The sequence below is a fragment of the Sapajus apella genome, unplaced genomic scaffold (genome assembly GCF_009761245.1).
Source record: "Sapajus apella isolate SASKATOON/1434 unplaced genomic scaffold, GSC_monkey_1.0 scaffold32, whole genome shotgun sequence".
Taxonomy (NCBI): Eukaryota; Metazoa; Chordata; class Mammalia; order Primates; family Cebidae; genus Sapajus; species Sapajus apella.
In genome coordinates, this window is record NW_022436972.1 from 6,764,520 (window position 1) to 6,779,199 (window position 14,680).

Consider the following 14,680-nt stretch of genomic DNA (forward strand, 5'->3'; position numbering starts at 1 on the left):
GGGCCGCCTGTTTATATCTTTTGATGATTTTCACACTGACTGGATTGTCTTTCATCTTTTAATTACAGGAATTCTTTATAGGTTTTACATACTAAACCTGCACAAATATTTTCTTCCCTGTCTGTCACTTGTGTTTAATTCTATTAACAGTGTCTTTAATTACAGTTAACTTTGTCCATCTTTTCCTTTATGTTGTCTGGCTTTGCTTCATGTTGGGAAAGGCTTTCTTTACTGTAAGGTTATAAAAATATCAGTGTGGTGCTTCTTCAAGGATCTAGAAATGGAAATTCCATTTGACCCAGCAATCCCGTTACTGGGTATATACCCAAAGGATTATAAATTGTTCTATATAAAGACACATGCACACATATGTTCATAGCGGCACTGTTTATGATAGCAAAGACCTGGAACTAACCCAAGACGCCATCAATGATAGACTAAACAAGGTAAACGTGGCACATACACACCATGGAATACTATGCAGCCATAAAAAACAATGAGTTCGTGTCCTTTGTAGAGTCATGGATGAATTTGGAAACCATCATTCTCAGCAAACTGACACAAGAACAGAAAATCAAACACCACATGTTCTCACTCATAGGTGGGTGTCAAACAATGAGAACACATGGAGGGGAGCATCACACATGGGGGTCTGTTGAGAGGGGCCAAGGGAGGATAGCGGGGTCAGGTGGGGAGGTCGGGAGGGATAACATGGGGAGAAATGCCAGATGTAGATTAAGGGGGTATGGAGGCAGCAAACCACATTGCCATGTGCGTACCTACACAACAATCCTGCATGATCTGCACATGTACCCCAGAACCTAAAGTACAGCAGCAACAACAAAATTCTCCTTCGTTTTTCTAAAACTTAATGAATTTAAAAATTTTTGTTACTTTTTAGAAATATGTTGTTATTATGATGTGAATTTGGAATTTAACTCTTTTTTTTCTGAAGGAATGATCATTATCCCGTTCTTAAAAAAAACCCAGCCTTTCCCCACATTTTAGCTTATGCTAAATTACCATACGTATCTTGATTGTTTTTGTATATCCCAATATATTTTACTGCTTTTTCACTATTCTCATTTCAGGAATAGATTGCTTTGATTATATTGGTGTGCTCTCCTCCTTCATTCTTCTTTCCACTATTTTCTGAACTACTGTTGCACAATTTTCATTTCTTTTATCACTAATGACGCGAATATTTTTGATGTTTATACTTTTCCTGTTTGATCTCGTGTTGATTCTTTGATGGTGTGCTTTGCCAATGTAAATGTGTTGACTTTGAGATGCAGCCTTGAAATTTCCCAGCAGAGACACCAGGCGGGTCCTGAGGGTGTGGGATGAGGTTGTGCCTGGAAAGATTTAAATGTGTGAATCACTCTCACAACTGAAACTAGGAGTAGCTGAGTTCTCAGAAGAAGGGTGCCAGGAGAGAAATGAATGAAGGGCCAAGGTTTAGGAGATGAGGATTAGCAGACAAGAGGAAGAAGAAACTCCTCACCAAGCCAGAATCAATAAGATGCATAGGTTAGGAAGGAAACTATAAAGATAGAAACGCTGGGCCACATCAGAGGTTCTTGCTGAAAAAATAAGATCTTCAGCATCTCGCTTTAGAGAGAGATGACAAAAATGGCACGGGCACAATATCAATACCATTGGGGTGAGGATTTGTAGGCAGCTCTGCTGACACTTGGTCAGGGGTTCAGATCCTAACACCCAAGTCTTATTTGTCACATTTGCAGAGGGCTATGTTTTGTGCTATTTTCTATGCTAGTGATACATTCCAACTAATTAACTCACATGCTATTCCAACCAGTGGCCCTGATGACTCAGGACACCAATTTTAAACCTGTGTTCAGCAAGAGTGGCAATCTGTGAGAATGGGCTGAGTGGATGCTAATTAGGCCATCCAAATTCTGAATCATTGACCTTAGTCCCTAATCAACGAAAGAGATGGACCGCATTCAAAGAAACAGCAAATTTGCCTTTGTATTATGTGAAAGAAAAGTACAGCTGTTTTGTTGACTAAGTTAGAAATAGGTTTCAAAATTGTGGGTTTTAAACAGCAGCATGTAGACAACCTGAAATATTGCATCAGGTATCTGAAATAAATATGGTTTATATAGACAGTTACTTCAGCAAGGCATGCTGTGCGGCTTCAATCCTGCTGCTCAGTGGTGCTTCAAGAAGGTTTTGCTGACCGTTCAGGAAATTCACTGTAGGCTCTTTTGCTTTCTTCATACTCACCCAGCTTGTTTATTTTCAGCAATTGATTTAACATTTTATTCTACAAGAAAATATAAATCATTAGTTTTAAGTTTCCCATCATTGCCTGAACCCCTGTCAGCCTCTCACCTCAAAATATATTTGCTTATACCTTCATCTCTGCTGCTGAATCTGTCTGTAGTTCTTCCCACCTCTCTTCATTTCTCATTGGTAGATATGATCCTTTTGCACTTTGAACTAAGACTTATTGACATGTACTTCCTTTAACTTACACCCAAGTTAAAAAGCCAAACAATATTGAAAAGTTAATTCAAAAATAATCGATTCTTTGGTTTTAACCCTTTCAGCTCTTTTAGCTACTTTTTTCATTTGTTTGACATTTCACCTTTACATTTTAAAACAGAAGGCATACATCATGTTCTCTTGAATCGTTTATGCAACTGCCCAATAGAGTTATAATAACAAGTCTCTATTACATTCATATTAAGCATAAGTATGTAAATTTCATTCATAGATGAGCCAAGTAGTGTATTATAATAATTCCTTTATCACACAACTTCCCCCCTCTCCCTGAGAAGTGCTTACCTATTTTTAAAAAAAAAAACATATTTTTGAGTCTGTTCTGATGCTTGCATTGTCTCTTCAGACTGAGTTCTTTCTTTTTTGGCCATTTTGCATGCTTTGTAATTTTTGGCTGAAGGTTAGACATGATGTGTCAGATAGAAGGAACTCGGTAGACAAGACTTTAGTGTGAGGCTTTATGTTTATCTGGCTAGGCATTAGGTTGTGTTTGTTTATAATAGCTGTGGTATCAGAGGCTAAAGTTTCCTTTAGTGTCCTTGTTTTTGTCTCTCCTATTGTTTTTGGGCTTCCCTAGAGACTTCTTCTTAAATAGGATCTGAAGCGTTAGCTGTATTTCCCTGTTATTATACAGAAGCCTTACTGATGTGGTGGTTAGGTGGGGAGTGATAAGGTGTGGGAAATGGGAATCATTCTATAGTCCTATGATTGGCTCTCAGTCTTTTAGTGAGTCTGAATTTGGCATTTCTCTTTCTCCCTATTGGAGGCTGGAGGGAGCTGGACTTGGGTATTTACTTTGCCCAACTCATATTTTTAAGGCCTCCATATCCTCTTTTCTTGTCTTAGTATCTCAGATCTTGATTCTTTCTGGAGGGATGCCAGGTAAATCATCTTGCTTCTCATTCATATCTCCCTCAGCTAACTCACTTACCAGCAACTCATATTCACTTTCTTTCCATATGCTAACCCTTCTCAGTTTCATTAAAAATAGATGTGTCTGTTATTCTCCTCATTGAGTTTGGGGAAATTTTTGAGAGATGAAGGGAATAGAAACAGCTTGACTCCAGCAATTTAATGCTCCATGTCCCTGATGAGCAAATTACCAGCTTCTAGACAGAAGCCTTGTGTCAGGACATAGTTAGTTGACGTACAAATTAGCGTCAGGCTACTGAGGCAGGAGTATTACTTAGGAGGACATGACAGGGGATGGCAGGTGCAGGATCCAAGTCCTTGGCTCCCTGTTCCACTTGGAAGAGATGCAACCACCCAGGAACAGTCAGATTTCCTAGGATGCAGAAGGAACAAGAGTTCAATGTAGTGACTTCACAGTCTGCTTTAGCTCCAGGGAGCTCTGCAGAATTGTATCTTCCTGAGAACCTATTTTCAATTGTCTTAATGTCTTTTTGGACCTCCTTTTTGTTGCCTTTTTACTGGCTTTTTGTCCACCATCCCTGATATACTGGCTTATGTTCCCTTCTGCACCATGACAGCATTCCAGCTGCATCCTCTTGTTTTTCTGGTCTTCTCATTGGTTCCAGGTTTAATATCTTGGGACCCTAAAAGTCTGCAATCAGCTACTTTAGATCACAGCTGGTGCTAGTTAGGTTATTTTGCTTCATCTTTCCCTTGAAACTCCCAATTCTCATTGTCCTTAACCTTGGAATATGTGCAGTGTTCCCCATCTTGAAAAAATTTTCTCTGAACTCTGCTAACCCAAGTGACATTCTTTCTCACGCCTTCCACTGGCAAACTTCTCCGAGAAGTGTATATTTGTGGCCTTTGTTTTCTTGCCATCCACAGACTCTCATTAATGACTTACATTGTAATCTGGCTTTAGTCCCCATTACAATTAAAAATCTGTCTCCAAAGTCATCAAATGAACTAATTTCTAGTTCAGTTGTCTTTTTTCAACAAATTTCATCATCTTCCCTTTTAAAAATTATTATCTCTTAAGTTTGAAAAACACTTTATCCTGGGACTTCTGGAACTCCTCTGTGGGTTCACTTTGTTTGGACTCCTCTACCCCACCCAGCCCACTCAATGGAGACATACGGCAAGGCTCAGCCCTTGGCTTTTAGTTGTTTTCTTTTTTAATACCCTCATGTTATCCACTGGCCTCGTATCAACATTTATGGTCCAAATCTCCAGGCTGTAACTGCCTCCCGTCTTCAGTTCTTTAGTTGCATTATATGGTTAATATCTTCACTTATATCTTTAAGTGACACTTCAAATTCAACTATTTAACATTGAATTTATCTTTTGCTCAAATTAGTTATACTTGTGAATGTACTTAAATATATCTATGGTCTTATTTTTATTTTTGAATAAGCTCAAATCATTAAAATCATCTTTTAGTCTTCCATCTTCTCTTCTCTCTCATGTTCCATTAGCCTTTTTTTGAATTGTTTTATATCTTTCCCTTCCTTTTCTTTACAACTTTCACCATGCTAGGCAAAAGCCTTTCTTAACTCATTATCACTGAGTTATTGTAGGTCATTGTAATGGCTTACAAAGTGGTGTTTCAGGTTCTAGCTTCTTATCTTTTAATTAATCCTGCATGTCACTGCCAAGTGAATAGATTGGTTAATTAATATTTTCTCTGTCTTAAAATAAGTTGAGGCATACTGCAATTTGCCATTATAACTTTACTGCTTAAAAACACTCAGTGGCTCCTGAGTTGAGTTGCGTTCTTACAGGTTTGGACTTCAAATCTTAGAATGTAAATCACTTCCACATTGCGCATAAAAAGAATGAGGATACCAGTGGGTGGACGCGGCTCCCTGATGGCTCCCTATTCCTTCATGAAGGTGTGCCAGTTATTTGGTAGTTCTGGAAACCTCTGTGGAATGAGGAATTTGCCAGATCAAAGAAGTACAGAACTTTAGTGTCATTTCCTTCTTAATTCTTTTGGGCTGTTGTCAGAGGTATACCGGAAGAAGTGGGGAATGTTGGCACGTAAACTGTTCCACAGTAACATAGTTTTGTGTTCGGCTTATTGTCGTATCATCAGTTCCTTCTGAGGTTTTTCAGTAGAGTAGGCTCAGGCCATGGCCTACCATAGTCCCGTGTAGGATGTCAAATACGGTGCTGTTGTGACCACTTTCCCTTTCTGTGCTTAGGGCAGACATTATTAATCAAGCACAGGCAAAGCCAGGTTGTGGCTTTAGAATCCTCTTTACCTAAGCCAGGTTGTGGCTTTAGAATCCTCAACATTTTGTTTTGGCTCTGAGGAAGGGCAATCCAACCCTTACCAATGGGTTCACTCATCCATTCATTCATTCCACAAATATGTATGGAGCATCTACAGTGGATGGGTACTGTCTCCTAGGTACTGGAGATATCTCAAAGAAAAAGTCATATATCCATTGTTATGGAGTTTATATTCTTATGGGGATAAAGGAAATAAGCAAGTACATGAACAAGATTATTTGAGACAGCCATAAGGTCTATTAGAAAACTAAAACAGAGTACTGTAGTTGAGAAGGACTGGGGTAATTACTTTGGACACAGAGATCAGAGAAGGTCAAGGATATATGCTTTTTGTTCTGGGAGCTGACTGAGGAGAGGGAGGTGGTTCCATGAAGAGCATTCCAGAGATGGGGCAGGGAAAATCAAAGCTGCTAAAGCTGGGAGGAAGTTTGGCTTGTTCCAAGGACAACTAGGAGGCCAGTGTGGCTGGAGCAGAGTAATGAGTAGGGAAATGGGTAGAAGAGGAGGAAAAGCACAGCTGAGGAAACAATCTATAGATTGAAGAGACAGCATACAGAATTGCAAACCTACACCTGATACGGGGTTAATGTCTAAAATATATAAGCAACTCAAACAGCTCAAAAGCAAGAAAGGAAGTAACCCAATTAAAGAATGGGCAAAGGATCTGAGTAGACATTTCTCAAAAGGAGACATACAAATGGCCAAATCTATGAAAAAAATGCTCAACAACACTAATCACCAGAGAAATGCATATTAAAACCACAATGAGATATCACTTCATCCTAGTTACAATGGCTATTATAAAAAGATGAAAGATAACGAGTGTTGTCAAGATAGAGAAAAAAGAAAACCCTTGTATGCCATTGGTAGGAATGGAAATTAATACAGCCATTATGAAAAACAATATAGAGGTTCACCCTAAAATATAAAAATAGAACCACCATGGCTGAGCGTGGTGGCTCATGCTTGTAATCCTGGCACTTTGGGAGGTTGAGGCAAACAGATTGCTTGAATCCAGGAGTTTTAGACTAGCCTAGGCAACATGGCAAAACCCTATCTCTACAAAAATTAGAAAAATTAGCCAGGCATGGTGGTACATGCCTGTAGTCCGAGCTATTTGGGAGACTGAGGTGGGAGGATTGCTTGACCCCAGGGACTTGAGGCTGCAGTGAGTCTAGATTTTGCCATTGCATTTCCCCACCTGGAGGACAGAGTAAAACCATGTCTCTAAAATAAAATAAAATAAAAAATCACCATATGACTCAGCATTCCTATTATGGCATATATCCAAAGGAAATGAAATCAGTATGTCGAAGGAATACGTGCACTGCCATGTTTACTGTATTCGCAATAGCCAAGATAATGATTCATTCTGAGTATCCACGAACAAACACGTGGATAAAGAAAATGTGGTATATATCCACCATGGAATACTAGTGAGTCTTACAAAAAAAAAGGAACTTCTGTTATTTGTGATGACATGGATGAACCTGGAGAACATTACATTAAGTGAAATAAGCCAGGTACAGAAAGACAAATACTGCACTATCTCAGTTACGTGTGAAGTCCGAAAACATTGACTCATAGAAGCAGAGAGGAGAATGATGGTTACCGAAAGATGAGATGGGGGTGTGTAGGGGTGGGGAGATACTGCTTGAAGGATGCAAAATTTCAGTCAGATGGAGGAATAAGTCAAGAGATCTATGGTGCCACATGGTGACTGTAGTTAATAACAATATATTGTATTTTTGAAATCGCTAAGAGAGTAGATTTTAAGTATTATTATTATTTTTGAGATGGAGTCTCACTCTGCCACCCAAGCTGGAGTGCAGTGGTGCAATCTTGGCTTACTGCAACCTCCGCCTCCTGGGTTCAAGTGATTCTCCTGCCTCAGCCTCTCTCGAGTAGATGGGATTACAGGTGCCCGCCACCACATTGACTAATTTTTGTATTTTTAGTAGAGATGGGGGTTTTGCCATGTTGGCCTGACTGGTCTCAAAATCCTGACCTAAGGTGATCCACCTGCCTTGGCCTCCTAAAGTGCTGGGATTACAGACATGAGCCACTGTGCTTGGCCAGATTTTAAGTATTCTTACCACAAAAAAGATAAGTATGTGAGGTAATACATATGTTTATTAGCTCAATTTAGCCACACCACAAATCTGTACATACTTTAAAACAACATACCATACATGAAAATATACATAATTTTTTGTCAGTTAAAAATTAATTAATTTAAAAAAGAGGAGGGCAGGGAATACTTGTCTATTTTGTTAACTGGACAAAGGAAACTCTATTTTCATTTACTCATTAAACAAATATTTGTTTTGTGCTCAGCATGATTCTAGGTGCTGGGTCCATTATTTCCTTGCACACAAAAACCCTTTCTTTTCACCACAAATACACTGTGAACATTTTATTTTCTTCAGTGCTTTGTACCTCTTGATTCCTTCCCTCCATGTCTTTGTGCATGTTTTACTCTTTAAACCTCAGATATTGTCATATTTTCTCTGTGAAAGTTTTCCAGCCAACTCAAAGTAGGGTAATTTCTTTTTCCCCTGAATTTCTCTAACAATTATTCTATGAGTCGTTTATTAAAACAACATAAACACCTTATTTATTTTCATCTTTCTTTATCCTTTCTTCAATTCAATGTTGTCTTTGAGGGTAGAGGTTGTCCTCTATGTTTTGAAGTCTCCACGTAGCTCATCGTTGCCTGGTCCATAGTTGTAGCTCAGCGAAATAAAAACCTGCCTGTAGAAGGTGAATGCCCGTGATCGGTGACCTGAGGGCTTGTGAGATTGTTGTTGTGTTCGGGCGCTGGGAATCAGTGCACCTCCTTCTGCTCCATTGATGTTAAAAGGCTCCCATAGTCCTGGGAACAGGATAGGAAGGAGAACAGGTGCAAAGGCACTGGATGAAGAAATGTGGAGAATGGAGGAAAAGATGATCAGATTTTTGACCACTTTTAGTGTTGAAATTGTCACCAAAATCAAAGCCCAGTAAGTAAATTTAAAATGTCTTTTTCTTTGATGTATCAATAACTTCACCTTCATATTCAAAGCACAGCAAATAATTAATCTCTTATTTGCATTTGAAACCCATGTTTCAGATGTTTGAAGGTGGTTGTAAAAAATAAAAACCAAAATAAAGCTAAAATAAATAAGCAGCAGCACTAGGCTGGGCATGGTGGCTCACGCCTGTAATCCCAGCACTTTGGGAGGCTGAGGCAGGTGGATCACCTGAGGTCAGGAGTTCGAAACCAGCCTGGCCAACATGGCAAAACCCCTGTCTCTACTAAAAATACAAAATTAGCAGGGTGTGGTGGCACGCCCCTATAATTCCAGCTACTTGGAGGGGAGACAGGAGAATCCTTGAACCAGGAGGTGGAGTTTACAATGAGCAGAGATCAGGCCACTGCACTCCAGCCTGGGTGACAGAGTGAGACTCCATCTCGAAAAGAAAAATAAAAAAGAAGCAGCACTAGCAGTCACTTGTGGAACCCAGAACTTAATAACCATGAACAAAACAGAAAGTTCTGGAAATAAAGTTTAATCATAATGCAATCTTTATTGTTGGGTTAAATGAGCAATCATCTGGGAACATCTCTGCGAATGCTTAAAGCTTTGAGATGCATGTGGCTATGTGATAGATGAATTTCAACCTGAAGCATTTAGTTAACTTGGTCCTGCTTTTAAATCACTGCTTTAAAGTTAAAAAAAAATGCTGTTGGTCAAATAAAAATAGCAATAGATAAAATCTGCCTTGAGCAAACAGACCATACGTCAATAAATGAATACTTTGCCTAAGCGATTTTCCATGAGACCCATGAAGCATTTCTAATTGAAACTTAACAAGCTACAACCCAAAAAACACTCCAATCTTCGGTTCTAGAATGGCAATGTGACACTCCATGTAGATGTAGCTTTTTAAATTTAGCTGGAAGAGTGTGTGACATGAAGTTGTGTGCTGTAATTTTAAAAAATTGCTACAGTGTCATGGTTTGCTATTTTGTATTTATTGAAAAAATGCAAATGCTACATTTAACAGAATGGTAGTAAGTCTGTTTCAGTCTGAAGACTTAATCTTACTAATCATGATAATATATGCTAGCTGCAGTTGGGAATATTTAATAAAACACTGGAATAATTTTGTGCTTATATTTCAGAGGCATTAATAAAAGTATCTTCATAAGCAACATGTAGAACTTTATTGACTTTAAACTTGTATGAAATAGTGCAAGGAAGACAGATCACTGAGGGAGAATGGATGAACCTCTGTGAGGATCTTAGTCATTCAACACACGTGTAGGGATGAGGAAACTGAGGCACAACTTACTGGATAAGGAGGCAGGAATGTTAGCAAGATCTTTCACTCGTCTGGGTTTTCTATCTTTGAGTAACCTTTGGTCAGTTTTTCATTGGACTTCACAAGCCTCTGAGGCAGCATGGCAGACAGGAAGGACATCCCTGTTTTACAGACTTAGGAAATTTAGGTTTAGAGAAGTTTCCTGTCCCAAATCTCAAAGGTGGAGCCCAGACCTTCTCCGTCTCCACCAACTGTATCTCGGGTATTCACAATCCTATCTACCCACATCCAAATGGACAATGTGGCTCTGCAATTTCTGTCGAAAGGGCTCTTTGGCAACAGGAAAAACGTCATGGCTCTATTGTGTTGTAGAGGATGGGAATTGGTGTTCCGGCGAAATCCCCCCTCCCCTTTCCCTCCACAGCTCAGATGGCAGATGTGGGACCCAGGGACTTCTGGCTCCAGAGCAGGGCTGTTCCTACAACTTTGCACAGATTACCTGCTAAGTCAGAGCGGAAGGCTAAAACAGATGCCAAAGGATAATAAAGGTGAATGAGATTTACTCAAAATTGGAAACCTGGTGTTTTTTTCGGAAGAACAATCAAAACTGTGATTTGAAGTTCACCAGGGAATTCTGAGAGATCTAGTCAAAGACCGAGTGCTAGTTTGAAATGATTAAAAGGTAACAGTAGAAGGGAGAGTAAAGCCTCAGTCCCAACGCAACGCATACATCCACTTTGTCTTCCTCGAAGGACGGGCGCGGGTGGGTGCGTCTCCGGACGAGCATCTCACCTAAGGGGAAATCCCCTTCTCTCAGCACACAGCCAAGTTCCGCCTCGGCTGTACCACCTGGCCGTCCTTCTAGGATTTCGGCCCGTTCCTAATCAGCTCCAGCAATGTCCAGCCGGAGCTTCTCTGGGGCTCTGAGTGGGAAAAAAGTGAGAGCAGGTGCTTCCCCACCTGCGCGCTCCGCCAGGGCCGGGCAGGATTCCTCGCCCAAGTCCCGGAAAGTGGGTCAGCGCCTTTCCTCCCCGAGGAAGCCGCTTCAGGGCTGCTCTTGGAGGGCGCGCTCTGGCAAAGAGAATGAAACTGAGCGTTCCCGAAACGTCCTGCGTCGCTCCTGGGAGCCGGGAGGAACAGGTGCCTTTCCCCGACGTCCGCCAGCGACGCCGGCCGCGCCCCTCCCGGGGACCCCTCGCCCTCTGCCCCCCGCCCCCGTGCCAGGGCGGAGGCAGGCCCAGCTCGCAGGTAATTATTGCCAGCGGAGCCCGCCGGGGAGCGGGGGTGGGCGCGCCGGCGGGGGGCGGGCGGGAGCGGCAGGGCGCTGGCATAAAGGGGCGCGGCGCAGGGCCCAGGCGCCCGGCACCCGCGCAGCATGCCCGCCAGCGCCCCGCCGCGCCGCCCGCGGCCGCCGCCGCCGCCGCTGCTGCTGTCGCTGCTGCTGCTGCTGCTGGTCCTGGGCGCCTGCCGCCTGCGCGCGGAGCCCGGCGACGGCACGCAGACTTGGGTCCGCTTCTCGCGCCCTCCCTCCCCCGAGACCGCGGGCGTCCTCCAGGACACCTTCCCCGACGGCTTTTTCTGGGCGGTGGGCAGCGCCGCCTACCAGACCGAGGGCGGCTGGCGGCAGCACGGCAAGGGTGCGTCCATCTGGGACACGTTCACCCACAACCCCCTGGCGCCCCCGGGAGGACCCCGGGTCGCCAATCTGTCGTCGTCGGGCGCCCCGCCGCCGCTCCCGCCCGCCACTGGGGACGTGGCCAGCGACGGCTACAACAACGTCTTCCGCGACACGGAGGCGCTGCGCGAGCTCGGGGTCACCCACTACCGCTTCTCCATCTCGTGGGCGCGGGTGTTCCCCAATGGCAGCGCGGGCGCCCCCAACCGCGAGGGGCTGCGCTACTACCGGCGCCTGCTGGAGCGGCTGCGGGAACTGGGCGTGCAGCCGGTGGTCACCCTGTACCACTGGGACCTGCCCCAGCACCTGCAGGACGCCTACGGCGGCTGGGCCAACCGTGCCCTCACTGACCACTTCAGGGATTACGCGGAGCTCTGCTTCCGCCACTTCGGCGGCCAGGTCAAGTACTGGATCACCATCGACAACCCCTACGTGGTGGCCTGGCACGGCTACGCCACTGGGCGCCTGGCCCCCGGAATCCGGGGCAGCCCGCGGCTTGGGTACCTGGTGGCGCACAACCTCCTCCTGGTGAGTGCGAGGGCCCAGGCGGAGGGCCACGCAAGGGAGACAGAGGGCCTCTGGAGGGGTCAGAGGGAAGTGGGGGAACTGAGTCTCCCCAAGACCAGGCTTCACTTGGACACGTGTGTGTGGTCACCAGGGAGAAACTGAGCAGCTATGGCTTCCCTTGCAAGGCATGGAATTAGGAAAGAAATCCCTCAGGGGGCACACGAGTGAGTGCCCCTTGGAGTCCATCTGTGGAAAGAAAGTGGGGATCAGTTTCCCCAGTGAGGAAAGGAAACTCATTTCTCTGGGTGTAGAGTAATTCCTAGAGGTGAGGGCAGGGAGGATTTGCTAGTGGTAACTACAGGGAGAGGATAAGCAGTTTTTTCTTAAGCCAGATGGATAGCATTACTCCCTGTGGAGAGTTCAGTGTTAATCCAATAACATCTGTCTTGCTTGTGGTACAGATTCACACTGTTGTGAAAGTGTGGAAACCACAACACCCCTGAGAGTCAGATTGAAACTGTGTTTGGAGGTCCCTTCTGTGGTGGGGTAGGGAACTGCATCCCCCCGATCTTAATCACCAGGGGTGTGAAGACCACTTTATACAGTCTCAAACAAAGCTAGTCACAGAAACACAGAAACGACTGCAGGGTGATAGAAATTGTGTTCTACCACGTCTATATTTCCACAGTGCTCTCTACAGTTGAAAGGGTTCCTCACTTATGACACTTTTAGCCTGATAAAATTAATTGCAACACCCGTGTGCAAAAGATTTTATTAATTTTGACAGCAGGAAATGTTGATATGCCATGATAAAGTTGTCTCAAATGTTTCTTCCTCCTGTTTTCCTCCTTAGTGTTCAAATTTAGGTACCATTGTTTTGGGGATTCATTTATAACCGTGTCAGTCATTAGTACACTTTGTGCAGAGTTTTGTATCACAATAAAATATTTTATGTACATGTATAAACATTTTAATAAAAGTGTTTAAATGTACAACTTTTGGTACCCAATTTTGATGACTTGTGTGCCTACTGGAAGATGTATTTTTAAATTTAAAATTCAGCCACATATTCTGAACAAAGTCAGTATGGAAATCATTTCTAAACATGTTTAATTAAAACCATAGATAATATGGGCAGAGCAGTACTGGGTTATTAAGGTGACTTAGTGCTCTGAGCTGCTGGTACTGTTGTCATATAATGGCTAAATGAGATTTTATAGCAGTTCCACAAAACCTGTTTGCCGATTCTGGTCATAAAAGAAGTTGAATTTGTTTGGAAAACACCTTGTGATTTTTGTGATTTCACACTCAGGTATGTCTTTTCATAAAGGTGCTTTAAAGCAGTGATTCTTACACTTTTTCAATCATTTTAAGGAATTGAAAAATCCTAAAGACCGCCCGTTTATAGTTGGTGATAGAAAAACTATGGGAAGAACTGTCTCACTTTTTGAGGAAAACATAAGCAAGTTATCAGTTCATACTGGAAGCAAATAAGAGATAAATGGATCAGCTGGAGGATCTAATAGATCATGCCCCTAAAATCTTTACTTTAGATTTAAATCCTACAAGTTGTATTTTTAGAGTCCCTAGGATAAACTCATGAAACAAAAGTAGTCAATTGTTATTACAGTGACTTATAGGATCATTTTATTATAAGATAAAGAATTGCATGCTCTCTGGAGCTCTGACATTTTAAATAATCAACATTCTTTAGATCGTTGTGGCCACTCACGGCCCTCTGATTAACTTCTCTGTTATATTTTTCAATGCTTACACTAAAAATTTGCCAAACACTAACTGTCCTTCCTAGAAATGCAGTGGACTTTGTATTTAGAAGAAATTAGTAACAGGTGAATGCTTGATTTTGCTGATGCTGCAAAGAAACAGTTAGTTGGTGTAAAACATTAATTTTGCTTTCAAATTTCTTTGAGTTTGGTGTTTAGTCATTCTTGTATCTTATTTAGAAGTGAGTTTTATCAAAGAAAGTATCTTGAATTAATTTTCCTGTATGAGATACTTTCATTCTGTTTTCAATGACCTTTCTTGGTGTGTGTATGGGGGTGGGGAAAAGCGGGGATAGAAAAGTTTGAGCTTACCTGAAAAAGGTAGAACATATTCTGCAGATTTTGATAACCAGGGCATTGTAGCTGGGGCTTACATATTGCTGCTGCACAGATATAGGGGCTAATTGTGTTCCAGGATCTGATGCTGGTGAAGAATAAAGACTGGCTAGCACCCTTCCCTCATTCCCTCTGTGCTCCCACTAATTTACAAATGGGCTAAGGGGATCCCCTGGGATGATGGGAAGCTTGGGCTCCCTAGAGAGTAAAGAATCATTGATGGCCTGGAGGACAGCAGGCAGAACAAACAAGGAGCAGGACTAATAATGGGGGCCCTGCTCAGAATGGAGGCCTTAGTGTTCTTTGTGCGTTCCTCGTACTGGAGTAAGCC

The 14,680-nt window shown here is 42.7% G+C and overlaps 1 protein-coding gene across 1 annotated transcript in view; it reads left to right on the forward strand.

The window, feature by feature from the left end:
• The first annotated feature begins 11,410 nt into the window (after positions 1 to 11,410).
• KL (klotho) overlaps positions 11,411 to 14,680 on the forward strand; it is a 46,731-nt gene continuing 43,461 nt past the window's right edge. The window contains exon 1 of the mRNA XM_032294449.1: positions 11,411 to 12,250. Coding sequence (XP_032150340.1) covers positions 11,423 to 12,250 — 828 coding nt within the window. The 5' untranslated portion in view covers positions 11,411 to 11,422. The remainder of the gene's footprint in view (positions 12,251 to 14,680) is intronic.